Source organism: Coloeus monedula, assembly GCF_965178545.1.
Source record: "Coloeus monedula genome assembly, chromosome: 4".
In the NCBI taxonomy this organism is placed as follows: Eukaryota; Metazoa; Chordata; class Aves; order Passeriformes; family Corvidae; genus Coloeus; species Coloeus monedula.
In genome coordinates, this window is record NC_138784.1 from 48506262 (window position 1) to 48532952 (window position 26691).

Here is a 26691-nt window from a genome sequence, read left to right on the forward strand (position 1 = left end):
TTACATTGGCTGGTGAAAGATAGTTCACCTTACCAGCCAGGGTGCAGTCAAAGGAAGCTGAGGGTTTCAGTGCAATAAGACATGGGCATAACCACATCCCACCATTTTAACGTGTGACCTTGTCCTAAGACAAAGAGACGTAGGCTGTAAGCAATGCCTGTTACAAGCAGCAGGCACCTGGCAGCCTGATGAGGGGTTTTGCAATAGGAAGTTGTGTTCTTGAAGTCCTGAAATGAGATTGATGTAAAAGGTAAGCAAAGACAACAAATAAAGGTAAACAAAGAATCTCTACAATCCTTCAGTACACACCAAACCCCATTGATAAATCGGTAAATTCATTTCAGATGTTAAATACAGAATAAAATGTATTGAAATCTCACAAAATTGATACTTAAAGAAGCAAATGGTTTTAATGTGAAAGATGTAAAATATAATTTCATTCAGATTTATGACTGTGATATCATTATGGTGATTTATATGTTTAAAAGCTGTGAAATTAGTCATCTCAAATGGAACTGTGGCTGAGTTCATGTTTCTGTAGCAAGTCATGGGTAAACGTCAGTGTCTAATATATTTTTAAGTAAAAATCTAATTGGTATTTGTTATTACTTCTAATTAATGTCCATAAATGAAATGTAGTTTCATGGTCATTATCTGTATTTTTTTTTTCCTTGAAGGATTTCCTACCCCAGTAAGTCTCAGAGCCTTGGATTATTGGTTCCTCTTTCACTACTCTAAGGGGAAGGAAGTAAAAGAATATAAGCCAACATCAGTCCAGGTTTTGCCTCTTTGTCGAGTCCCTGCTGGTGGTCTGAGCTGTGATTCAGCTCAAAGCAGATGTCCTCTGAGCCAGCCAAACCTTGAATATGTGCTTTCCTCACAGTAGGAAAATGCAGTGTTTCTGTACCAGGTGGGAAATTGAGCTCTCTGGGAGAGAGTCCCCCCAGTTCTTAAGGGATTACACAGATAATTGAAGCACAGAGGGGGGCTGCTGCGCTGCTAGTGAGGTGTGCATGCCTTTCTACAGATGTTGGTCGGGGCTCTGGCTTGAAAAGAGTCTGCTGTTGTACTCAACCTTATCTGGTGGCAGCAGAACAGTCACCATTTCCTGAAAACACCCTGTCAGTCTGCTAGAGCCAGCCCTGGGGAGCTTAATTCAGTGTTATGAGAGTATTCATGGTCTGTCAGTGGGCATTGAGGCAATATGGGGCTGTCACTGCATGTCATGGCTTAACCCCAGCCAGCAGCTAAGTACCATGATGCTGCTCACTCACTCCCTCATCTCCCTGCGGGATGGGAGAGATAATTGGAAAAAAAAAAGGTAAAACCTGTGGGTTGAGATAAGAACTGTTTAATATTTGAAATTAAATATAATACAAAAATAATAACAATTGTATTATAAATGGAAATTAAAAAGAGAGAGAGAGAGAAATAAAACCCAAGAAAGGCAAGTGATGTGCAATCCAATTGCTCACCACCTGCTGGCTGATGCCCAGCCCATCACTGAGCACTGATCTGCAGCTCCCGGCCAGCTTTTATAAACTGGAGATGATCTATGGTATGGCATATCCCTTTGGCCAGTTTGGGTCAGCTGTCCTGGCCATGCTCCCTCCCTTGCGCAGTTCCTACTTAGCAGAGCATGGAAAACTGGAAACTTCTTGACTTGGGGTAAGCACTACTTAGCAACAACCTAAACACCACTGTGTTATCAAGGTTATTCTCATAATGAATCCAAAAAACACAGCACTGTACCAGCTGCTAAGAATAAAAATTAACTCTAGTCCAGCCAAAAAAAAAAAAAAAAGTCCACTCTGTAACTGCCCTCCAGCTAGAGCCAGCTTTACATGGTACAGGATTTCTCACCACATAAAACACTGAATAAAGAAATTTGATGTAAGATTAATAACAGCTGCTGCTAAGTATAAGATCTAAAGGGCTTTATATATTTTGCTTGCTGTGAAACTATCTCTCTCATTTCTTTATTGTCTCCAAACAGTAGCTGTTCTTATCATTGAGAGCTCCTAAAACCTACTGGCTTCACAGTGTATTGACTCAGGTCAGACTGCTGGTATTTGTGATCTATAATGTGCTTACCCAAGCAGACATGGCTGTAAAAGACCTCTTCGTGGTGTTTGCTGCCACTCCAGAGAGAAGCTATAGCAGCAACAAGTTTGTTTTCAGGCCTGAGGGGCTGTAAGAGGTCAAACGTGTCTGACTGCAAGCAGCGTGTATTATTAATGGAGGAGTGCAGAGCTCTTATGGCTGACGTGCACCCTGTGAGGATGTTCTGTGGCACCAAGACTTGTGCCTTCAACGTACTTCGACTAAGGCAGGCACCTGCTGAATTAGTTTTCCTGCTTGTACAAATTTCTTACAGAGATAGAGGTGTCTTTCAAAATCTTCAGGGAAAGAATCTATACAAATGAAATATCTGAGCAAAATCCCTTCTAGAATTTCAAAAGCTCTTCCTCTTGTCACTGGCTGTACAGGAAACTGAGGCACAATTTGGAAGGACTGTTAATGTCCAATTCCTTCATGTCAGACTTTAGTCTTTCTAACTAGTCCCTGTCTGAGAAGTAAAAGTGATTTACCTTTGGAAACAGGTGAGATCTATATTAGGGAACTTTAGGTATTTATAATATATATATCTAAATCTGAAAAATCTATCTAGAACATCCCCCTGTCTATATGCAGTAGATGAACAGACATTTCGTTAGTTAATTTCTTCTTCATATCAAATATCACTAAATTGTGGTGCATCTCATGGTGGAGACATACAGAGTCAGCTGAGATAGTTTCTTTCAGGAGGCTGTGGTGGAGGGGCTGACCACCACTTGCTCAGTACTCAGAGAAACTGCAACATGTGGCTCCACCAGCCTTGAGAATCATTTTTGCCTCTGAAGCCAGTGGTTGCCTTGATACATCTCCCTTCACTAATCTGGCTTTGCAATGCCACTGCTGCTGCCCTGTTCCTTTCATTTGGAAAATCACATGTACATCTAACCGGTACTGTAATGTCCAAATATCTCTTAATATCTTGTAAGTAACACTGCAAAAAGGAAGAAGAAACTTGCTTGAATGTGTATTGCCAACATTCTCCTATTCTCATAGTCTCAAATTGTATATTCTCAGAAAAATTTGCCCTGTGGCATTTAAGAGGGGATTATGCCACACATGAGCTGTTGTGCACATATCTCCCGAGTCCCAAAAGCATGGCTGCAGTACTTGAGCAGCAAACCAAACACCCCTGATGAAGGGTGTGATTAAACACTCACATTATTATCATGATTAATATGCAAATAAGCAATGCAAAACTGTTTATGGGATTCGAACAGTAATCACTGACCCACTTCAACAAATGAGGAATGCAATCATGCTCCACGTAAGGAAATGAATACATTTCTTTTTGCCATTCATTTGAGAAGAAGGCTCTCGAATTTAATGTTTTATGTTCAGAATATAAATGAGTTTCATCTCATCTGAAGCTTTATTTCTGCAAGACTGAAGAGAATTAGTCACACTGTTTTGTTCATATACTACCCCTCTGTATTATAGATACATTTGAAATTTAAATATACATCTGAAATAAGGAAAAAAACCCCAAACCCAGCATAGTTAATCTGTTTGCATATGTTTAATCAACAACAGAGTAAAAATAAAATGTACGTCTTTAGTTTGACTCCCACAGAGTGATCCAGTAGCACCCCCTGCTGTTTACAGGGCACTGCTGCTTTAGTTAGCTGCAATATGTACTGTTTTTATAGAGACATGTACATCTATTCCATAAGCATCTCTACAATTTAACCTTTTTGAATGGCTACGAAAAGGCTTCTAAATTGCTTTTGTGCTCTCAGAAATGTGAACAAGGTGTCCTTTACAGGAAAGGCAGGTATTTAAACAGTGACAGACTTTTTGCAATGTACCCCACAGTATTTAACAATGAGAAGGGATAGGTTTACTGGAAAACGTCTGTTTAGATGCTTTACTCTTACTGGTTTCTTTGTCTAAAATATTTTGGCTGAAACTCACATCTTGGCAGCAGTAAATGGTCTTGTAGATCAGAAAGCTATTACACCGGTTCCAGTAAAGGAGAAAAATAGAGCAGTGATATTTTTTTAAGTGGGAATAAAATTCTAAAGCATTTACAGAGATCCACTTGAGGTTGCAGAAATTTAAATTCGCTCATGCTAGTAAGTCAGAAAATTGTCTCATAAATGAAAAAAGAATAATATATTTTTGTCCAAATCTAAGCACATTTTAAAGTAATTAATGCCCTTTTCCCTTTCTTTCTCTTTCCTCTTGCCTTGCTGCTGGTAATTCATGCCTTCCAGTGCATTATTCAGTTTTCTCTGCAGCTTTGAGCTGTGCCTGGTATTGGGAACCCAACGAGGGACAGCACCTGCAACTGGTGCTGCATTGGCAGGGCAGAGATGCCCCACAGCAGAGCATTTCTGCCAGTGCCAATGCCAAAGCCCACTCCTTTCTCCCTATCCCCTGAGCATCTCACAAGGCCCCAGTGTGCAGGTGCTGTTTCCCCTCCAGCCTTACATCACAGCAAGAGGCTTCCTGCTTGTGGAATTTATGAAAAGGAACCAAGTCATTCATTTATGTCTTACGCCTTTCCTCAAGTGTGGATGTGGAATTTGTCTAGTTCTGCCTGGGTGGTTAAAAAATTCATTCTGCTGTCCACAGTGTCTCCCGGGTTGCCCAGAAAGGAGGTGGTGCCTATTGGAGGTCTTTTGTGGTGCCTATTAACTGTGCAGCTGCAATCTCTCACAAAAGCAGGCTCTGGGTCTCATTGCCCTACTGTCATTATTAGCAAGACTTTAAAGTCTTAAAGACTTTAAAAAGTCTAAGAGCAAAGGAATTTCAGCACTTTTTCAGTGGGTTTAGAAATAACACATTCTGCCAAGCAGTCTCTACCACTATCATTGATATAATTAACTAATTATAGCTGTAGGAGTCCACGGAGTGCAGAAAACCCTGACAGCATGAGCCCTGGCCTGGCGATGTGACGAGGTCCCTGGATGTGTGACGGGGTCCCTGGATATGTGATGGGGTCCCTGGGTGTGTGATGGGGTCCCTGGGTGTGTGACGGGGTCCCTGGATATGTGATGGGGTCCCTGGATGTGTGATGGGGTCCCTGGGTGTGTGACAGGGTCCCTGGATATGTGATGGGGTCCCTGGGTGTGTGATGGGGTCCCTGGGTGTGTGACAGGGTCCCTGGGTGTGTGATGGGGTCCCTGGGTGTGTGATGGGGGCCCTGGGTGAGTGATGGGGTCCCTGGATATGTGACAGGGGCCCTGGGTGTGTGATGGGGTCCCTGGGTGTGTGATGGGGGCCCTGGGTGTGTGATGGGGTCCCTGGATATGTGACAGGGGCCCTGGGTGTGTGATGGGGTCCCTGGGTGTGTGATGGGGGCCCTGGGTGAGTGATGGGGTCCCTGGGTGTGTGATGGGGGCCCTGGGTGTGTGATGGGGGCCCTGGGTGTGTGATGGAGTCCCTGGATATGTGATGGGGTCCCTGGGTGTGTGATGGGGTCCCTGGGTGTGTGATGGAGTCCCTGGATATGTGATGGGGTCCCTGGGTGTGTGATGGGGGCCCTGGGTGTTAGACCATCTCACTGCGACTGGGAAAGGCTGGGCTAGGCTGTCCTAGCGCTTTGCTGAGGCAGCACAGGATACAGGCTGAAGTGCAGGACATGGATTTGCAGGTAGGACATTAACCTTCAGTTCAGTGGCATTATCCAGGGAAAGGAGGCATCGAGTCATGCATAAGGCAGTCAGGAACAAAGTGTGTGTCACGGTTAAACCTCAGTCAGAAAATAAATAAGCCCCATGCTGCCACTTGCACGCTCTTCCCGGTGGGATGGGGAGAGAGAATCAGAAGAGTAGAAGTGAGGGAATTTGTGGGTTGGCATAAAGACAATTTAACAGGGAAAGCAAAAGCTATACACACAAGCAAATCAAAAAATGGAATTCCTTCACCATTTCCCATAGGCAGGCAGAGAGAGTTTAAGTGGCAAGTGGTGTAAGTGGAATAATTACAACTCCACAGTGGTAAAAAGATAGAAAAAATACCAAAGGCATTGAATGAGAGATCTAGACACACTTCTAATGAATGCTTGTGATGCATGCAAGAGTGGAGTCAATATTTGCACCACTGATGCAAGAAAGCACAGAAGAGAAATCCTGGATACTTGTTAGCCTGAGAGGAATAAAAAAAATCCCCTGCAGCTGTTCCTGCATTCAGAATGAAAGATAAATTTCACAGAATGAGAGATAAATTCAGAAGACGGAAAATCACAGGAAATAGGCACCAGTTTATTCCAGATGGAACTCCACTGCTTGTAAGTAAGTTTAATAACACTGGTGGAATTTAAATAAAGACCCAGGAGAAAGCAAATGCCAAACTCCTGTTGTAGCCAGTGGATAGTGGAAAAGAAATAGAGCTGAACAGTTCAAGAGGTGACTTAAGAAAACAGATGACATATATTACATATGTACTGTTGAAGTAATTAGTTACATCAGTGGAAATGGAAAGTCAAAAGATTTTTTAAAAAATTGATGCAAATGAAAAGTTATTGAAAAGATAAATGTGAACATTTGACTCAGATCAAGGTAAGTGATACATTACAGGAGTGACGATGATCCAATGCACTACTTGGATGCAGGCTGCAACTGTACAGAAGCAGTTTCCACTGGATCTTAAGGAGTAATATATAGCACAAGTACCCATACAAGTGCCACAAAGTTTAGTGAAATAAAACCGTGTGTAGGGCTGCAGTTTATGATCAGGAAACACTGAAAATGCAATGCACATGTAGCATCTAATTCAGAGGGGTTTGTTGATCCTCAACAAGCTATTTCTCCTCCCTTGTAATAATTAGCCCACGTAATTCAGGGTTAATGTATAATTGAAGCAAAGGACCCAGACATCTCGTCCTGCCAATTAGTCCAAAACGCACTCTGGAAGGAAATTTGTAGACTTAATGAGAGGCTTGTAGCGTTGCTGAGTCTTTCTGCTATAACCTAGGACTGGGATGGAGCTCATTGCCCTGCAGCAGCCTTCACAGAGCTGTGCTGTGCACTGGTAGCTGGAAAGGTGCTGATAACACACCAGCGTTGTGGCTGCAGCTGAGCAGCACAGGCACAGCATCAGCACTGTCTCTCCGTCTTCCTGGCTGCGGGTGGGCAAGATCGCGGGAGGGGAAGCAGCCAGGACAGCTGACCCACGTGTGCCAAAGGGATGTTTCATACCACAGGGGGTCAGCTCAGATATAAAAGCTAAGGGAAGGAAGAGGAAGGGGGGGAACTGGTTGTTTACAATACTTGCCTTTGGGTGCAACTGCTGTGTGTGCTGAAACACTGCTTCCCGGGAAGTGGCTGAATGTCATTGCCAATGTGAAGCAGAGAATTAACCCTTCTTTTTCCTTCTCTTTGCTTGTGTGCGTGCAAACTTTCACTTTTGCTTTAGTAAACTGCCTTATCTCAACCTGAGAGTTGCTTTCCATTTTATTTTCTCTCCCCTGTCCAGCTGGGAAGGGGAGTCGTAAAGCAGCTTGGTGGGCACCTGGCATCCAACCAAAGTCAACCCATGTAAGTCCCAAGAAACTCCGTAAAAGAAAGGAAAATTGAACATTTGTGTTTCCCCCACATTTAAAGAACTCTGCCACAAACAATATTCTCAATTTTAATACCGTAAGCTCTTAGTAAAAGCAAAAATATATCAGCAATGCAAATCCCATGTTAAGCCCTCCATATTTTTTTGGGGAACAGAGCTTTGCTGAGACAACAGCTTATAGTATTGCAACTCTTTTGCCATGTCTGAGCTGTCACTGCCATTCAAGGCCTACAGTGGACTTTTTAAATGGTTGTCAGTCTTAAAATATACAGCATTAGCAGAGGACTTGTAGTACATTAATGAAATTCCTAAAATTGCCAAATCATTTAGCAATTTCATCTAGCATTTTGTAAATCACTTTGAAAGATCTCTTACTTGGTAAAATATTACAAAATTTGCAGTTCAGAGAGGCCACCTGTTCACAATGTTCACAAGGCTGGATCAGATATGGCAGCAATGTTTCTACAGGATACAGGACACCCCTGGTGATTTCACAGCACACAAGGCAGAACAGGAATGTTCTCTTATTCCAGGGAGAGCAAAATGAGTGGGTCACAAAGACCTGGTAAATAACTCATCATATTATAAGTCACCTTTATGTCCTTTAGCAATTTTACCAAGTAGAGCCTGTGCTGAAAGTCTGAAAGAAGTTAATGAGTTGAAGGACAAAGCAAGCCTAATCCAGTGGCTATTAATGCAGACCAACTTCCTACAGCTCAGTGCTTTAGCAGCCCAACTTCTGCACTTCAAGACATACCAAGTCTCAAAAATTTTCTGAAATTTGTTTGTAACTTTAGTTATCTAGCTGGAGGCCAGCTTTGTAACTAGTGTTAATTGATTCTCAATCCTTATGAAAAGATTACCAGAACAGTTTAGAAAGAGTGTAAAAGAGAATATGAGCAACATTGCAAAGGAACCCATTTGCTCTGGTCCTAGACTGAACTTGTGGCAGTGGGGATGACACACTTTTGAATAAAGAAACACACATCCTCAAGTAATCTAACTGCTGTAGAATATAGTATACTAGAATAGTTCAGCTGGAAGGGGTGTAACAAGGATCACCTAGCACACCTATGATGTCCAGTCAGGGACCAGATGATCTAAGACTTTTTCACTGTACTAGAGTGTACAACAAACCAGATCCAAAGGGTGGCACACCGACAGAATAAGAGAAAGTATTCAGCAAATTAATTTCCCTCAAAATGAACTACAATATGTGTCTGTTGTACTGATAACCCATGCGCTAGAAACAGTTAATAAAAGCAGTAAAGGGGAGTAATTTTCTAGTTTTGTAATTCTACTTCTTGCATAGTAAAATTCTGCCAAATTCTCCTGTTTTCACTAGCAATCTGTTCTGCAGAACATTATTTTCTTCAGTGTATTATTAAGAGTATAAGCGTTACCAAGCTATAGGCTGTGAGGATCAGTGCAGACAGCACTCACTAAATAGTTAGAGCTTTCCCTTTTAATTAACTAGCAAAAACATCTGTGTTTAAGATCGCTTTCCACTTGAGCTGAATCATTTAAAAAAAAAAAAGAGATGGGCCTGTCCACTGGAGCAATACTCTTAAGAGAGTTTTTGTTTCTAGAAACAAATGAAAGAAAGCACTTTTTATGTAGAAACAATTTTAATAAGATCAAAGCATACAAAAAACCATCAGAACAAATGTTAGATGAACAGAAAACTAAAGAGCAGTTGTTGCCTCACTGGACAATGCATATATATATATATATATATATATATATAAAATTGTTCATCTTATATGCTTATTCTACATTCTACTGCTGCCCCAAATGCAGGTGTTTCATGTTTCAGAGAAGCCTGCAGCTAAGAAAGGGTTAACTTATCTTTTACTAACTTGATTCATACATTTAAACGAACTTCTCCCGATTTAGTTTTTTTTTAATCTTACTTGCAAGTCACATTTTATAGACAACATTCTACCACTTAGCTTTGGCTGATGTAACATTTTAAAGAATATTTGCTATTCACACAATTAGCATTAGATGTTTAAAACACCGTGACTGGAAAAAAGTTAATTTGTCCAAAAGAACAGCCAAAGAGGCTAACAAGATATTTTAGAACCATCAATTGAAAGCCTTTACTGTATCATAGTCACTTCAAGTGTTGTAAAGTATTTTTCTACCATCTTCAGCTTCTCTTCAGAAAGCAGGTTTTCTTGCTTCAATTGTCCAATAAGGGCTTCCAAGGACCTGAGTCTCCCCAAAGTTTTTACCTCCTGCATTTCAAGTAAAGTTATCTTAGAGTGAAGTTTTGAAATTTTTCGCCAAAGGTGATCTCTGTCTATGTCTTGTCTGCAGTATGAATGCTCAGTCTGCAATATTTCATTTCCACCATATTCAATCACTTCTGTCTCCTCTCTGTCAAGAAACTCTTCCTCAAGAGGCAGGAAAGAACTATTTACTCTTTCAGGCTCTTCTGGACTCTCAGCTGGCATAATAATAGCAATGACAGACTCTTCACTTCCACTGAACTGTTCAATAGTTTGCGTGACTGTACTCAGTAAAACTGCATCTTCACTTGCCTGCACTTCACCAGAACAGACCATGTGATGGACAGAATTTTCAACTGCATAGTCAGCAACCGACCCTAAAGCACTGTTCAGAGATGAATTCAAGTACTCAGGGTCTGTAAATTGCAGGACTGTAGCTGTACAACTTCCTGGATCCTCTACAGAAGTATGAACACTGGGAGCTTCCATGCTCTGGACTGCTGCTGCCATTAAAACAGGATTAGGCTGATGTACATACTGCTTAGATGAACTCTCAAGAATGACACTGTCTGCCTGAAAGCTGCTTTCATTTTGAAGTTGCAGGTTTTGAATTTGCAAAGGTTTACTCAATGCAGTTGAGCAAACTACTTCTGCTTTTTCCTCTACATTTTGCGCAATTACAGGATTTTTCTTTGGTGTACAAGGTTCAAGTGGTACAGATGCTTTCTCTGACACTACATTTGTTCCTTCCTGGTCTTCTTTCTGTTGTGGACTGTTCTGAGAAGAATCTTTTTCCTAGAGGAGAAATAAAAAGTAAAAAAAGAAAATCACCACCTTGTAACAAGAAAATCACTGAGCATAAAAATATTAGGCAAATCTCATTTCATAGTATGGTACTGCATAAGGACTAACTTAGATAAGCACTGTTTAAAAATTACATCAGAAGCCCAAGAATTCATGTAAGCATCTTCCACAACTTTGCTTCAGGTCCTAAATATTAAAATACTATTTTAAAGCTCTAAAGACAATAATAATGTTTGGTTTTTTAGGGCTTTTTTTTTTTGTCTTATTGTGGTTTGGGGTTTCTTATTTGTTTTACTGTGGGTTTTTTCAAACTCTACGGAATTTGGACTGTTTTACAAAAGATACAGTAATTTTAAATGCACTTGAAGAGAAGTGGTTACACAAAGACTAGCCAGCATCTTCTATTACCACCTGAAACACTGTATTAAATATATGTCGATTAAATGTACACAGTACAAGGTTCTTGCATTAAAGATTATTGTAAACCAGCACTTCAATTCTGACAACAAAACTTCACAATTTATAAAAATGGAGAACCATTTTTTTTTGAGAGATAGAAATCTTAGCAGAAAAATTTTAACAGGACTTTAAACAGAAGTTGATACTGAAAGAGAGACAATTTGAAGCTTATCCTTTTATAACCACTTTCTTTTCCCTTCCTTCACATAAACTACACCACCACATGATTACATTTAAGACCAATATACAAATGAGCTTTTAGATATGTTGGTCAGTGAAACAAAAACTACAAAAATAATGGGTGTCTTATTTTTTTTTCTAGTAGATCTGATTATGAAAAGACCAATCTGAAGAATTTTAACTCATGTAAAACTGCGTAGATGTTTAGCCTGGGAACTAAAAGACAAAACACGACACAGAACAAAGAAATGGAAAATATTCAATTTTAACTTTGATAATTAAATATAGGCCAGGCAAAAAACCCAGCCCAACCAAATCAACCATCCATCAAAAAAAAACCCCACCTCACCAAATCAACAAAAAGACAGCAAAGGGGGGAAAAGAAAGAAAAAGCAAAAAAGAGTCCAGGCTGAAAAAATGTATTACAATGAAAAAGATAATTTCAAAGAGCATGTTCCTAAAAGTATGCATGTAGTCTGAAGTATCCTAAGTACATTGAACTTTGCAATACAGTTTTATATGAAACTTCAAAGGGCAGAAAAATTTATACAGAAGTAGCATTCATTTGGTTACCTTTACTTTTTCAAAGACAATACTTAACATCATGTTAGGGATTTTGTGAAAATGAAGCATATCCCTTTCTTTGTTCTATCAGCAGCTGAGAAAGACTTTCTCAGACTATGTATTTTAACCAGATAAATCTCTTACAGAATACATTAGGCAAACGTTCTCTAAATCCTCTCCTAACAGAACAGTTCAAGGAAATGCACCAAAACAAGTCTCAGGATAGTTGCTTAAAGGAAGACTCATACTTCCACTGAAAAGCCTCCTTGTCTATCAGTCCCTGCCCTCACACTCAGGTGAATATTCAAATAAAAACCCTTGCAAGCTAATGTAGAATGGTTACTGATATTGAAACGCTGGCAACTATCACTACTCTTGAGCCACAAACATACTTTATTTAGAAGAAGAAACAGAATGAAATGTTTTATGAAGAATCATTAAGCATTTCTGGGAAGACATCTTTCACTTCCTCAGTAATAGATACAGCAAGGTGGTGGTGAGCAATATGCAAATACTACAATTCTTTGCTCTCAGTTTCCAAAGGCAGTTTGGGGCCTCAGCTTCTTGTTCCTCTACATTAAGTCAGGAACACACTAACCAGAAATTCTTCCCCAAAATAAGAACTCTTTCCCATATATTTCTGATGTAGAAAGTTAAGGTTTGGGACAAGTAAGTCTATGTAGAAAGTTAAGGTTTGGGACAAGTAAGAGAACCAGAGGTCAAGTCAAAAGATACTGTTGATCTGCTGAGGTGGTCATTGAAAGCATATGACTTGATGTTTAGAAAAGTGCAGTGAGAAGAAAGTAATGCCAGAGAGAGAAGTGAGACCCCAGGAAAACAAGTTCACAGTATCACAGATACAAAGCACTGGCACCTCTTTTCTTTTGATAGCAGGAAAATGATGATGTATTAAAAATAAGCATAGAATATTACTTTTCCAAACTGGATAAATCTATCTGGGATTTTTCAGATACACATTGCTGATGCCAAAAGAATTTAGAGAAGCTATTGGTATATTCTTGGCAACACAAATGCATAAGAAGTTTGTTACCTTTGTAACTCTACTGTCCACCTTTCTACGTGTACTATGACTGGTCTATGGTCACATGCAAATCAAGAGAGAATGAGGAGGCGGATAAACAACAACTTTGCTTTGGGATCAAAACACCCAGCTTATCTGTAACAGCACAGAAGCATGGGGCAGCAAAGTCCAGTTCCAAAGCTACACCTGTCTGTTACAATAGCACCACAACAATGTGAGGGATATATTGAACCAGGGCAGGGTGGCTTAAAGGAAAGATGTTTCTTGCTAAATTACTACTACCACAACTTGCAAGATTTTCTATTTTTGTATTTGAGAGATTTATCAAGATTACTTTTCACTCCACAGAGTCGAAAGAGGTTAGACAACAACTGCAGCTGTCCCAGAAGACAGAGTACTTCATGACTAAAAATGAATTGTTTTGTAAAATTAATTAGCCACGTATTTCTGTTTCACCAATTTAGCTTTAAATCCAGTCCTTCCATTCCTCCCACCTCCCACATGATGATCCAGTGGAAGATAATTACATGCTAGAAGAGAATTAGCATATGTTTGATCAAGACTAGGTGCCTGTGTAGCACAGTATTTTTATGTAACCAACAGTGTAAGCCTGTGAAAAACAGGACGGACTAGTCTTTGTAGGGTATCTTTGGCAGCCTATAGTCCTGAGTCTTAGGTTAAAGGTTAGCGACAGTTTGAAACTAATATATTCCAAAGCCAGTATTTTTGTAAATAAAAGACTGTAAAAGAACATTAAGAGTAATTGCATAGGAAAAAAAACTTAGAATCACAAGATTCTCATAAGAAATTTAAAATTTTCTATAGTAAATGCTTCTGTAATTTCCAATTAAAATAAGATACTGAACCGCCTCTCAAAGTATGGGAAGTTCTTCTTCCTTTACATTATGGAACCACATACCTGTTTTGATGGACAGGAATTCTGTTTTTTAAATAAAACTATGACTGTATTACAGATAATTAGAAGATCTGTATTACATCAGTAGTTGGTTAGCTTTGTACTACAAAACAAAAAATGATAGAAATAGATTACCTCACCATCTGGGGAAGAGAAAATAGTTGGCACAGCAGTATGTTTCAAGTACCGTATCCCCCATCGCACATCCAGGGAATCAGGGGTGAAATGATCACTGCAGAGGAGCTGGTGCTTACTTGGAGTCCATGAATCTCGCTTCATATTCCGCAACCATTTCTCAAGTCTCTCTTTATCATGAAGTGGAAATCTTTTTAAAGTTGAAAAGACAAACAAGAACATATACAAAACCCCATGTTATTGTTGTCTTTCTTTGTTTTAAATAAGAGTATCTCATTGTTACTTACAAGGTATCCTTCCCTTAGAAAAAGATTAAAATAATCCTTTTTCCAAAATTTTAAATATTAAATTCTAATCTGGATGTCATGTACATGTCAATCCAATCATTATCCAAATTATTTCTAGTTGGGTATTTACTCTGGAGTTCAGAAGCAGAATTTCTGATTGCTGCTAGCCAAGGGTTTCAGAATCCATGGCCAAAATGTTTTGAAAGGTTTGATCCTACAACACTTGCTCAGAAAGCAGTTCTGCTGAAGGGAGATGAAATACTGATGCATAATTTAAAGAAAGTTAAGACTGGCCCTCATTGCTATCAATAGTATTTCTAGGGCTTATTTGTCTTCCTAGACACAACTAGTATTTTCTGTTATAGAGTACCTCCTAATAAATGCCCCTCTTTGGATTATCAGATGATTTGGCAATGTGAATATTTCCAATACAGGATTTAAATTTTGTTCAAAAAGTAAACGCACGCAGATGCAAAGCATTTCTGTATCTTGTGTTTCAGCAATTAAGCTTTCTCGCAGCTTTAGGAGCCCACATCATGTTTTATAATTTAAAATGAACTTTTCAATCATTTAACCTACCAGAAAATGATGAGTATACACTTTCATAGAATAAAAACCTGATTTTGAAAATACATTCAAATGGTCAGACAAATTACATCGGAAAGAGAAATAAATTAAAGGGAAAGCGTGTGAAGATATCTAATTTACTTAATGAATCGGAATACACAAATTAAAGGGAAATTAAAGGCTTATTATGATGCAAGCACAGTCAAGCAGTGATGGTAACAGGAATATGAACATTCAGACCACTCTTGTCTCTCACCTCGTCTCAGACAGGTATCAGGGTATTTGAAATGCACTTCTATATTTCTCTGGTGCACATCAATTTTATTTTAACTCTAGCATATAACCACATACGATACATAAACCATAAGTTGAATTCTGAGCATTGTTAAGTGACTACTGTTCAGAAAACAATATTCCTGAGAATCATGAACAGTGATAATTACAAAAAGAAAATCTCTGCTTTTGTGATCCCACCCCCAAATCCCTGAAGCTGCAGGTTTCCTCTAAAAGACACACATAGCAATGACTCTTACACAGGCCCTGTGTTCCAAAACTGCAAACTCAGGTGATTTTGAGAGCAAGATGGCTGAAATTTACAGCATAAAGATGGATGTCTTTACCCCTTCCCCAATCTTTTGAATTTGTTGCCATGTAAGTCTTCAAATTACCATGGAAACAGAGCAAGCTTTTGCAGCATCCAGCTCTGAATATCTGCAGGAATGCAAGGAATAATGCTGGTAAGAACACAATAACCTTTGAAGGACAAGTTAGAGGTTGAGGCTTTTCAAATCCTGTCTGCTTAGATCATGTACACCCAATGGCAGCACTGCATATATGACAGAGCATGCTCCTCGAGTAACACAACTTAGCCGGGGTGTGACTAAAGAGGTCCAAAAAAGTCTCTCAGGAAGATGATGGCTTCCTTTCATTGAAGATCATCTCACCAATCACACCCTCTCCAAGGCTTTGAGGACACTTGCTCTCACTGCAGTTACCCTCACAACACAGGACCCATTGCTCTACCTGGATTCAGCCAGTTTCAGATGGAAAACAAAATAATCTGTAGCAAGAGACAGAGAAGGGTCTGATAGTGAAAGTTATTATTTTAGCTTAAGGGCAACTTTGCTAAAACTTGCTCATGTTTCAACACTCCCTTACTCATCAACAGAATCTGTTCTCTGGTGCAAACAAGTCACAAAAAAAAGGGGAAATGGAAAGAGGAAGTGGACAGAATTTATTTAGCAGCTGCTATCACTACACAAGTCCTAGAAGTGAAGAAATAAAACAAAGAAGGGCAGTTATGCCAGTTGAGATTAGGTGACAAAAGGTTTGGAAGGGGCTCAGACCCCAGTCACAGAGCAGCAGAGGACTTCTTCGGTGGTGGTAAGAGGCAAGGGAATAAAACTTGCAATTCATGTCAGTAGTAGTCTCTAATATAGGGCAAAAGAAATCTATAAATCAAATCTCAGCACCCCTTCTATAGGAGCATGAAACTCAGAATGCAGCACAACTCAAAGGCTAGATAAAACAGCTATGTTTTGGCAATCATCTCCATACTGATGCCATGTATTTGAATACAAACATGACTCAGTGCCCAAACTTGTTTTGATTATCTATGTGGCAATCATGCTCTCTAAAGCATAAGGGAAAAGAAATTATTTTCCTGATTGTTTTATGATACATTCCACATTAGAAATGGGGCAGGGAAATAAGCTTTCCTTCAATCTAAAATAAAAATTCTTCCAAAGCAGTCTTCCTGTGGGTCTTCCTACACAGCCTTCCTGGTCTTGGAATAACTATGGCTACTCAGAAACTGAAAGAAAACTTAGTTTGAGGTATAAATTTTACCAAAACAGATTTTGAGGCTAATTGTGAAATCTATTTTTCAAATTCTTCTTAAATTGCTTCTGTTAACAAACGATTCCATAGTATTATTCTACACACATACGTTAATATTTAGTTACCTGCACCGTGCTTCCCTGATCAGGATTGTGAAATACTGTTTATAACTCAGCATCCTGGGAAGCGACAGCCATGTAACCACAACAGTCCAGAGGTTACTGCAGGCCTGGGGTGGCGACTGATCCATGCAGTGTCTGGACAGGACAGAGCAGCCACCATAAACTCTGTTTTGGCAACCAAGCTAGCTAGGTTCCAGCTAACTCCAGCTAACTCCAAGTAACCAGCAATATCTCTGTTCACAGTGCAGGAAAGGTAATAATTCTAGTGGGAAAGTTTAATTTTAAGGAATCAATATATGTTTACTTTCGTACTCTTCCAGGCCCTTCGCCTGGCATGTAAGCTGTCATATACAAGACACTTCACCATTAAGCCAAAGGCTCCACTACTGCCTGCCCTGCTAGAACGTCCCTTCCATACAGGCAGCAGCAAAACAGAGTGAGAAGTGCAAATTTTGGTTTTTTAGTCGAATTTCCTTACTCTTCACTCCACAGACCCTCGGCACCTATTCCAGAGTCCTAGAACGCTGCCGTAACATCGCCCCCTCCCCCAAGTTCCGTCCGTCTTGTGCGAGGGACGGTGTGTGTGATTACGTCCCAGCTGTCCACTCTTTATTCCCTACGCCTTCCCTTCCCCCAGGGGGGTCAGAGTTATCTCCCTCAAGCCTCCCAGGACCAGGCGGGGTTCCAAGGCCACCACCAGCGTGGCCGACCCGTGGCGTTAAGTCTTTCGGCCATTTACTTTGGCGGTGGGGCTCACTACCATCCCCACGGCCGGCGCTCACCCAGACCTGCCCCGCTCCGCGGCCACTCACGGGTAGAAGCTGAGCTTGCGCTGGTCCCTGGCGCTCTGGCCACCGCGGTTCTTGCAGTGGGTAGCGGCGCAGTACCGCGGCATGGCGGCCACCCAGCGCCGCACGGACACGGCCGGGCGGGGGCGGCACCCCCCCTCACAGCGCCCCCAGCGGCGGGTGGCGGCGGCGCCGCGGGTGCGACCTCCCGCGTGCACCGCATCACGTGGGCCCGGGCGGCCAATGGCGCAGCGCTTCGTGTAGGAAGCGCGGGGGGCCGGACTGCGCGAGCGCCGGGCGCGGGCGGGTGGCGGCGGCGCTGAGGGGCGGCGGGGCTGGCGCTGAGGTGGGGACGGCGGAGAAGGACCGCGGCCGCTGGGTGAGGGTTCGGGGAAAGTGGAGGGTTGCTGAAGTGGGTGAAGCGAAGCTGAACGCGGAGGGGTGGGGGAGGTCGCGGGGGCGCTTGGAAGCTTGGGGGCAGCGTGGGAAACTGGGGGTGGAGGGTGGGGCGGGGGGCACGGTCCGGGGAATTTATTTGGAATTTGGGCCTCTCTGGGCCTGGCTGCGGTGGTGTTTCCGAGCCTAGCCGTTCTTGAGGTGGGACGGCGTCGCTCAGTGTGGCTGTTAGCGGTTGCCCAGCTCTGGCCCGGCCCCGCCCTATGGTGCAGTCCGGCTCCAGGCAGGTCTTCAGGGGTCTGGATAGGCAGGGCGATGCCAGGATGACTCCTTCGTTTCCATGTGTTCCAGGGCAAGATTGAGGAACCTTCTCCTGTATTTGCTTTCGAGTCAGTGTAGGAGAGGCCAAGACAAGTCCCTCAGTTTGACAGACTTGCCTGTTAGCTTCTTGAGGACTGGGAGACTTGCTTATTCATCGGATTAGTCGTGATAGGAGAAGCAAGGGAAGACTTTGGTAACTTTATTACTATTAGTAAATTGTTGGCAGAAATAATTGTAGGACGTGAACATTCCACAGGTTAGTGTATAGCAGTTCTGTAATCAGAGCAGTAGCAGAACAGTAGTGATACCGTGGGTTCTCTGAGTATGTGAGACTTTGAATATAAGCATTTATCCAAGATTTTGGTTAATTACTTTCAAAGAAGGATGGAATTAGGGTATTTATATTACAAGGTGAAGTAGCTTCTTATTTTCTATATGTGACAGATTTTATTCTAGGTACATCATTCTCAAACATCCCTTCATTGCGCAGCTATTGATAAATGTTCATAAACTGTTGAAGAATTGATTGTTATCACCTCTGCAGTACTTGGGATAGACATCAGACAGTGCACTTTTTGTCCGAAGGTGAATAGTAGTTGAGATCTGTAACTGCTCACCCAACAGAGTTAAATCGTTAATATGTGGCATAAGGTCTCTAACATTATTGACAGATGTACCTAAATAAAGTGTATCTCTTCAAAATTACTGGAAGAATTCTGGAATGTGGTTTAAGTAGCAGCTACAGTGCAAAGCCTGGAAAGTGCAACTTACCTGTCCCTTTTTGATTGAGAAACCGAGGATGAAGAGACACAAGTAAAATAAGTATTTAAAAGAGACTTTATTTTGAAAAGGATTGTAAAAATAGTTAGGATGTGTGTAGTTCTTAGTGCCCAAGTTGTAAAATTTCAGGTTAGTGAAGTGGTGAGAGAGGATATGTGAGAAAATCTTGTACTAAAAATATATCTGATATCGTGCATGAAGAATACTGGAAAGAACCGTGCATTTGGTATCTAAGTGCGCTGATCAAAATACAATTTGTTTCAACTGCTGCCCCTTAACACTTGATATCATGCAGGCTGCTGGCCAAATAAATGCTTAAGAGGGCATGGGTAGATTAATCTCGCAAGCCTTTTGCTCTTGGTTCACAGCATTCGTTTACCTATTAGAAACTGTATTCTTTTTTCCATTTTTGGTTCTTGTATTTTAATTTTGTTTAGAGGATATTGATTTTCAGGTAAATGCTTAATTTTCTTATGTATCAGATATTCAAAGGTTTTTGCATTCTGCCTGACAAATATTGGGTCCCATGCTGGCTAGTAGAAGTATTTTAACTTTAACGGTGCTCAGACTGTAAATTTATTTATTCAACTTTCAGAAAAGTAACACCAGTTATCTCTTGAGTTGTTCTTATGTTATATTCAAATCAGTGTAATCTGGTGGGGGGGGGACATGTTATGTCTGGAGTGTTCAGGGCCTTGTACATCCTTCTGGTCAGGTGTCAGCCAGCATTCTGTCTTGTAACATTTGCCTTTCTGCACTCTTGTGTTTTAAATATGATATGCACAGGCATATTATCTGCTCTCACCTTCTAGTAGGAACAGCTCACCCTGTCCTTCATGCAAATCATGAGACGTCATGTGGCTATGTGGAACTGTTTTTTTAAATCATTTATATATGCCACAGTTTTTCCCTAAGTTCTCACATACTTGTTTCAAAATACATCTTTTTGACAGATGCATTGTTGAAAAAACGTTAAAGCTTTTAATTATTGTTGAAGCTGCTTGTCTTTTATAAAAGACTTTTTTTTTGCCTTTAGTTCTGACACTGAGGGTTTCATATGTAAACCTTTCTATGCAGTGGTACTTATCGGATGAATTATTTGATATCAAAGATATGGTAGGTGTTTTTCTTTATAATGCAATCTGATATGCAGATGAGCTAAGCCAGCCCGTTGTTAAATAAAGGAAAATGTGCTTTACGTGTCTGAACTCTGGAAATGAATGATTTACTCTTTATCATGTTCACCTTAGGTTGGTTAAATGAGCTGAAGCTGAGCACGAGTGTCTTAATAGTCTTGTCTTCCTGTGCCTCACAGTCATTTCTAGGCCAGTTGTGTTTTCAGACTCCTATTGTTGCACCAGCTAATCAGTGAACTGGTCTTCCAGTAGAAAGTCAGTTTTTGCAGCCTGTGCTTAATTTAGAGCTGCTGTGTTTATGGTCCTAGAACTCAAGGATTAATGTGAAGCTAGTTCAGCTATGGCAGCATGAAATGTTTGATGCAATGAAATATGCTGTGTATTTACTTTCACAGCTTTGTATGACAGTGATCAGTTAAGTGTAAAACAAAGATGAACACTAAAGTGGTTGTTACGCATGTGAAAAGTGAATTTGCAGTATTTTCACGTACATATTCTGTGAATATGAAAATAGTGTAATGGAGTTTGGCGCGTGAAAAACAGTGCGCTTACAAGTCTGTTGTTGACTCCTGAAACATACTGGTCTTCCTCTGCCAGCTTACAGTTGTAACTAAGTTGTCGTGGAATGTAAAATAACTTGTTCTTCAAGTATATTTCCTTTTCTTTTTAGGAACTGGAGGAATGGCCACTACACAATCTGTCTTCACATTTGCTCTCTGCATTTTAATGATAACTGAATTAATACTGGCTACAGAGAGCTATTATGATATCTTAGGAGTTCCAAAAAATGCATCCGACCGCCAGATTAAGAAGGCATTTCACAAGCTGGCTATGAAATACCACCCAGACAAAAATAAGAGTCCTGGTGCAGAAGCAAAATTTAGAGAAATTGCGGAAGGTAATATACACTAACTTTTGTCTTAATAATTTGATACATGTCTTTTATCTATGACCTAAGTGCATTCTGTTTTTACTCAATAAGAGGTATAAAGGTGGTTTTTTTTCTTAATTCTACTTATGTGCTGTCAAATGTCCAGCATCAAAATCTGACTTGTTTTTGTGTTCTTGCACATAGGAAGGCCTTTTACACAGTTGCATTTCTGCTTATTAGGCTTTTGGCATATTCGTGTTCTCACAAAAAATACTGGGTGGTAGGACAACTTTAGCCCTAGGAGGTTAATTGTTACCTTTTGATCTGTTTCATAAGATCCAGCTCAGGATTACTACGAGGGTATCAGGAGGGCATAACAGGAACCTTGCAGTAACTATGGGGAGATTATAAAAAAGCACACAGCAGGGTGCTTCAGTGGTTCATGATGGGAATACAATAGACAACAGGTGCAAGAGGTTCAGGGTGGTTGTAAGGGAAAAACTTTTTCACCTTGAGGATAATGGTTGGATTTGATGGTCTCAGAGATCTTTCCCAGTCTTAATAATTCTGTGATTCTATTCTACAGGCCAGTGTTAGAACAGATTGCTTAGAGAGGTTGTGCAGTCTCCAACCTTGGAGATGTTTCAAGAATGACTGGGTAAAGCTCTGACCAATCTAGTCTGATCTCATAACTGACCCTACCTTGAGCAGGAGATTAGAGTAGAGACTGAGGTCATGTCTAACTTGAACTATCCTGTGATCCTATGAATACATCACTTATAAGTATTTTGTGATAAAATGGTGCAAGTGGATAATCAAAACCAGAAAGACTCGCTGAAAAATAAGGTATACCCGCTTCTATTCCCTGTAGACTCAGGTGTAACATCCATATTTGTGTAGTTCTCCTAGCTAAGCTAATATGGGATTTCTGGCTTTTACCTTCTTGTCTGCAGAAGAGTTATTTTGAAAGAAAGGTAGTTAGTAATATAATGAAAGGGAGGGACAGTCTTGTTAGATACTGCAATTCTTAGCACCTACTGCAGGAGGAATTAGGAACTCTAAGTGTTGAATTATATAGAATAATTGCAAGTCTTTAACAGGTATGAAAATGAGTTTTTAAAATACTTAGTTATCAGAATGGGTGTATTATCTATCAGAGTTTCTGCCTTGGAACACCAGTAGCTGTAGTTCTAGACCAAAGATTGGAGGGAAATCTAATTTCATTTTGGGCATATCCAGTCACAAAATCTAGGTTTATTGCTGAACTTCCGAAAAATTGAGAATTGGCACATAGTGAAATTTCATTCCCTTAATCTGCTCGATGTTTATCTTGTTGCTTGGTTGTAACTGGTGTAGCTAGAACTTGCTGGCTGGCTGGCAAGTAGCTTTGCAGACATTGCCCTGTGTTTCTGTTATAGGAGTGCAGCAGATCCTTTGTCTGGTTAGGTAGAACTCCTAACTCATCCTTCTTCCTTCAGGCTTTCTGATGACCACCTCTCATTGTTATTTTCTTTCAAATCTAAACACCAATATTTATTGGTAGTTGAACTGTGTTCTATTACATCTAATCTGTCCTCATAATATAGCTGTGTTTATTATTGTAAATAACTACGTTGAAGCATTTTATTTTAGTTTGGAGAAAGGTAAATAAATGTTGAGCTTGATTGGGCTTGAATCTTGAATGAAAGTCTTGCTGGAAATTTGTCTGGTTAAGGAAGAGTGGGAGAGAAAGCTGCTATTCTTTGTGTATTGTTTTCTTTTTTTCTGATTTTTTAAATGGAAATGAGCTGTAACTTTTTTTTTTTTTAAACATAAATAGCATACGAAACATTATCAGATGAGAATAAACGACGAGAATATGATCAGTTTGGCCGTCATGGAGGACAAGGAAGTAATGGAAGCCCATTCCACCAGTCATTTAATTTCAACTTTGATGATCTGTTCAAAGACTTTGACCTATTTAGTCAAAACTCCCGGTCAAAAAAGCACTTTGAAAATCAATTCCGAAGTCATCGGGAGGCTCATAATCGGCAAAGACGTTCTTTCCAAGAGTTTTCTTTTGGAGGTGGACTGTTTGATGATGTGTTTGAAAATATGGAAAAAATGTTTTCATTCAGTGACTTTGAAAATGCACACAGACACGCGATGCGAACTGATGCCAGGTTTCATGGATCCAGCAAGCACTGCAGGACTGTCACTCAGAGACGAGGAAACATGGTTACCACATATACTGACTGTTCTGGACAATAATGTTTCCTTTCCTCTAAACTTCTCTTCTTTTCTTCTTTTCTCAACATCTTCATAATCTTTCTTGGTTTTGTGCTAACATGGAAGAAATTCTCTGAACTGTATTTTCTAAAAAACACTTAAACTACTATAAAGAAGTTGTAGATGAAACTAATCTTCAGAATAGAAACAACATGCTGTTGGGAAGTAAATGTGTCAACAACTACTTAGAATGGGAGAGAAATAATCTCGCGTGACAGAAAAAATTATATATATTTCAGTGTAGTGAACACTTTCCCTAAATTTGAATACAAGATATATATTTTTCATTTCAGAAATGTAATATAAATTTTTCATATATGCCAGTTCAGGACTGATTGAATTACTGGTGTGTAAATTGAAGCAGAGGAGATAATTTAATTTTGAAGTGCTGCTTTTCTTTTAATTGTGTCTTTCCAAGTTTGCACTTGCAGTTTTTACCTGATACAGATTTACTGTGCAAATTAGATAATTTACAAAAATTAGCAGCAGAAATAGGACTTGCCTGGGTCTTTGTTACTCTCTCTAGCACTGCAAAAGTATTAGTAAAACCCTTACTTTTTGAAGTTGGAAAATAACAGGAGGGAATATGTTAAGATTGTGAGTGATGTAGGAATTAGTTTTATTTCTGACTAGCCTTTCATTGGCCTGAAAAGATCTGAGGATTTGAATAACCCTTGACTTATTTAGGGGATATAAGGATATTTGTGTATGTAAGTTTGTGTGCACACAAAGTTTTTGTTTTGGTTTTTTTCCCCTCCTTCCACAATACAAATATCTGTCTTTCAAGGTTTGGAAGAGCACACCCAAAACACTCTTGTTTGATGCTTATTATATTACCATGTGTGCAGTGTACTTTTTCTAACTCACTTTATTGAACTAAAATACCCCTCTGAGATCTTAGGAACTTTGATAAGCTTGCCTACAGATTCGTGGATCTTCCTGAAAGGGTCTAAGTAGAAGATACAGTGTTTAGATTGACAGATGTATTACTGTCAGCAGGAATTTTTCAGCGTTGTGATTTGAAAGGTAAATTCTTAGCCTAATTACAGAGTAAGAGTGAAAATTACAATCCTTGTATTCATCCAATGCCTTGTGGGGCTGGAAACTGCTAATAAGGACAGTGCAAATGGGTATTGATTTTAGCACCATGGAAACCCCACAACCAGTGTAAACTATTTAAAACTAAAAAGAAAGAAAAAAAACCACCAGAAAATGCCCCACAGCAAAACCCCCAAATACTTTGGCTAATGTCAATCAAAAAGTTCTGTTGTAACTCTTTTAACTAGTAATATAGATTCAGTATGTTAAATTGGCTGTCCCTCTAGAATTGTAAGGTAAGAATTTACCTTTCAGGTTGATTGCTTGAGCAAAATAAGCATTTTAACTAGCAGTGTTCTAAATAGGCTTTGAGTTCCTAAAATCTTTCTTAGGAGATTTAACCCTTTGCTTCTTGGATGGGTATTGAAAGCTGCCTGTTTGCTAAGGAACTTTAGCCTTCCTCTCAAGGGTACGTATTACTGCTTGTTCAGTTTTCGTTGGCTAATCCTTGGACTGTATAGTTGCGTTATATTAAATGCTTTTCCATGTTCTTCTTTATTTATTAATAGACTAATACCTCATATATGGTCTTTATAAAAAGCCAGTAATTTGTGCAACATTATCGGAATGTGCAATATTCTTATAGTAGGAAAAGTGCTGGATTGAGTGTGTTTGTTTTTTCACCCTTTTTCTCTGTAAGTAGATTTTTGTTTCTTCTGTATAATTAATATATAATTCAAGCAAAAGTTGTACTTCATGTAGATTTCTGCATTTATTTTCTTTAACAGACACCATTAGACCTGTGCATGAATCAAACTATCTGCCCAATTCATAGCATATGGGCATCCAAGTGAACAAATTATTAACTTACAGTTATGAATTACTTTCTCAAATATTAAGTATTACACATGAGAGTATTTGTGAATGTCCTTTAGTGGGAGGCAATTGCAGAAGTGGGATGCAAAGGTAAAATATTAATGTCTTTCTTAGTCTAGTGAATATTTTCTTAATTAAAAAATATAAATTGGAAACAGTAGAATGAGCAATTCACTTAGGTCCCTTCCCTAACTCTGAATTAGAGGAATGAAAGCTAAAATGAGCACTGTAAATTGTAGGAAACAAATTTCACCTCAAAAACTCAAGTCATTTAAATGACTGTGTAAGTTCAAAATCTTTTGAGCTAAACTTCTAGGTGAAAATAAAGGTCCTAGCTGCTTCTAGGCTAGTTTCCCCTCTTTAAGAATGCTCCGAACTTAGTACAAAGTATACTCACTTTCCTGATCTCTTGTAAGTGTAAGTATGAGACTGATAATAAAACCAATAGTGTTACTAGTTTTTTTGGCTGATACACCTTAAAAAGACTTCTGCCTAGTCTATTTTAACTTGATTCCATGTTATTTCTCTTAATTACTTGTCATGGGAAAAATAGCAAATGCTTCCCATTATTTCTGTGGCTTCTCCAAGTCACCTTTCTGCTTGTTTTTGTTGTTGATCCACAAAGGAAAGCTTGTCATGAGTATTGCAGAAACCAGTGCATAGCTGTTCCTGTGATTTTTCTATGATGGGTTTGCTTTGAATAGACTTTAGCTGGGGAAATTCGGGCAGGCTTTCCTCAGCCAAGAGTCTTCACTTTCATGGCCCTCAGAACACAAGCTTGCAAAACATGATGTGCTTCTCACTTATTTGGATCTCTTGCACATTCTTTCCCTATTTATAGTGGTTGCTTCATGGCATGCTCTCCAGCGGAAGTCCTGGTATAACCTTATGACACCCCTCCCTGACTTCAGAGTTTCTTAAGTGCCATCTTTTATCTCTTATTAAATCTTTTTTGTTAGATAAGGGTGAAAAATAAAATCTTGAACAATTTTTTGAGAGTCATTTTTGCATATGTAACTCCAAATGATTTAGTTTTTTAAATTACCAAAAAAGTGGGGTTTTCATGTTTGTTTTTTTCCCATTATACTTTTGAAACACAGTATCTAGTGGAGGTAAAAGTACTGTAAGTTAATTAGAGTCTCATTACATTAAACATGTGAAAATTAATGGTGTGATGTGTCTTTTTTGGGGTTTTTTCCTTCAAGATACAGAGGGGAAACCAAATTGAAGTGTTTTATGTGGTGTTTGTTTTATGGAACGTTTTGACCACTGAATTTTCCCTGAATGAGATGATGGGGTTGGCAGGGGGAAGAGAGTGGGGCTGAAAAAAACTTAGTCAATTTTATCTGTTTTGTATTTTTTTGGAGATGTTGGGAATGGCCTGAAGTTTAGGTATTGTGCCTTTTAAACGAAGCAGATGAAAAAGCCTGTGCAAAAGGACTTTT

General features: G+C 39.7%; 2 protein-coding genes across 4 annotated transcripts; one reads left to right on the forward strand and one right to left on the reverse strand.

The window, feature by feature from the left end:
• Positions 1–9238: 9238 nt before the first annotated feature.
• Positions 9239–17712, reverse strand: THAP5 (THAP domain containing 5). 2 transcript variants are annotated; one of them, XM_082280103.1, is made up of 3 exons: positions 17585–17712; positions 13958–14147; positions 9239–10652 (listed from the first exon to the last, which is right to left on the reverse strand). In XM_082280103.1, exons 1-3 carry the CDS (start codon positions 17665–17667, stop codon positions 9726–9728), a joined length of 1200 nt encoding a protein of 399 aa, XP_082136229.1. In that variant the 5' UTR covers positions 17668–17712; the 3' UTR covers positions 9239–9725. The 2 variants fall into 2 exon arrangements, with proteins under 2 accessions (XP_082136229.1, XP_082136230.1); XM_082280104.1 differs by having other exon boundaries at positions 17555–17682.
• Positions 17713–17850: 138 nt separating this feature from the next.
• DNAJB9 (DnaJ heat shock protein family (Hsp40) member B9) lies at positions 17851–26413 on the forward strand. 2 transcript variants are annotated; one of them, XM_082280797.1, is made up of 3 exons: positions 17851–17939; positions 20864–21091; positions 22884–26413. In XM_082280797.1, the coding sequence occupies exons 2-3, from the start codon at positions 20875–20877 to the stop codon at positions 23312–23314; spliced, it is 648 nt and encodes a 215-aa protein (XP_082136923.1). In that variant the 5' UTR covers positions 17851–17939; positions 20864–20874; the 3' UTR covers positions 23315–26413. The 2 variants fall into 2 exon arrangements, with proteins under 2 accessions (XP_082136923.1, XP_082136924.1); XM_082280798.1 differs by lacking the exon at positions 17851–17939 and adding an exon at positions 20036–20173.
• The last annotated feature ends 278 nt before the right edge of the window (positions 26414–26691 follow it).

What these genes read in the sequence shown, in the direction of transcription:
- DNAJB9 (XM_082280797.1), top strand. Translation starts at nt 20,875, where the DNA reads ATGGCCACTACACAATCTGTCTTCACATTTGCTCTCTGCATTTTAATG. An exon ending in ATTTAGAGAAATTGCGGAAG is followed by an intron (nt 21,092 to 22,883) that starts GTAATATACACT and finishes AAACATAAATAG; the next exon opens with CATACGAAACATTATCAGAT.
- THAP5 (XM_082280103.1), bottom strand. Translation starts at nt 17,667, where the DNA reads ATGCCGCGGTACTGCGCCGCTACCCACTGCAAGAACCGCGGTGGCCAG. An exon ending in CGCAAGCTCAGCTTCTACCC is followed by an intron (nt 14,148 to 17,584) that starts GTGAGTGGCCGC and finishes AACTTTAAAAAG; the next exon opens with ATTTCCACTTCATGATAAAG. An exon ending in TCTCTTCCCCAGATGGTGAG is followed by an intron (nt 10,653 to 13,957) that starts GTAATCTATTTC and finishes TTTCTCCTCTAG; the next exon opens with GAAAAAGATTCTTCTCAGAA.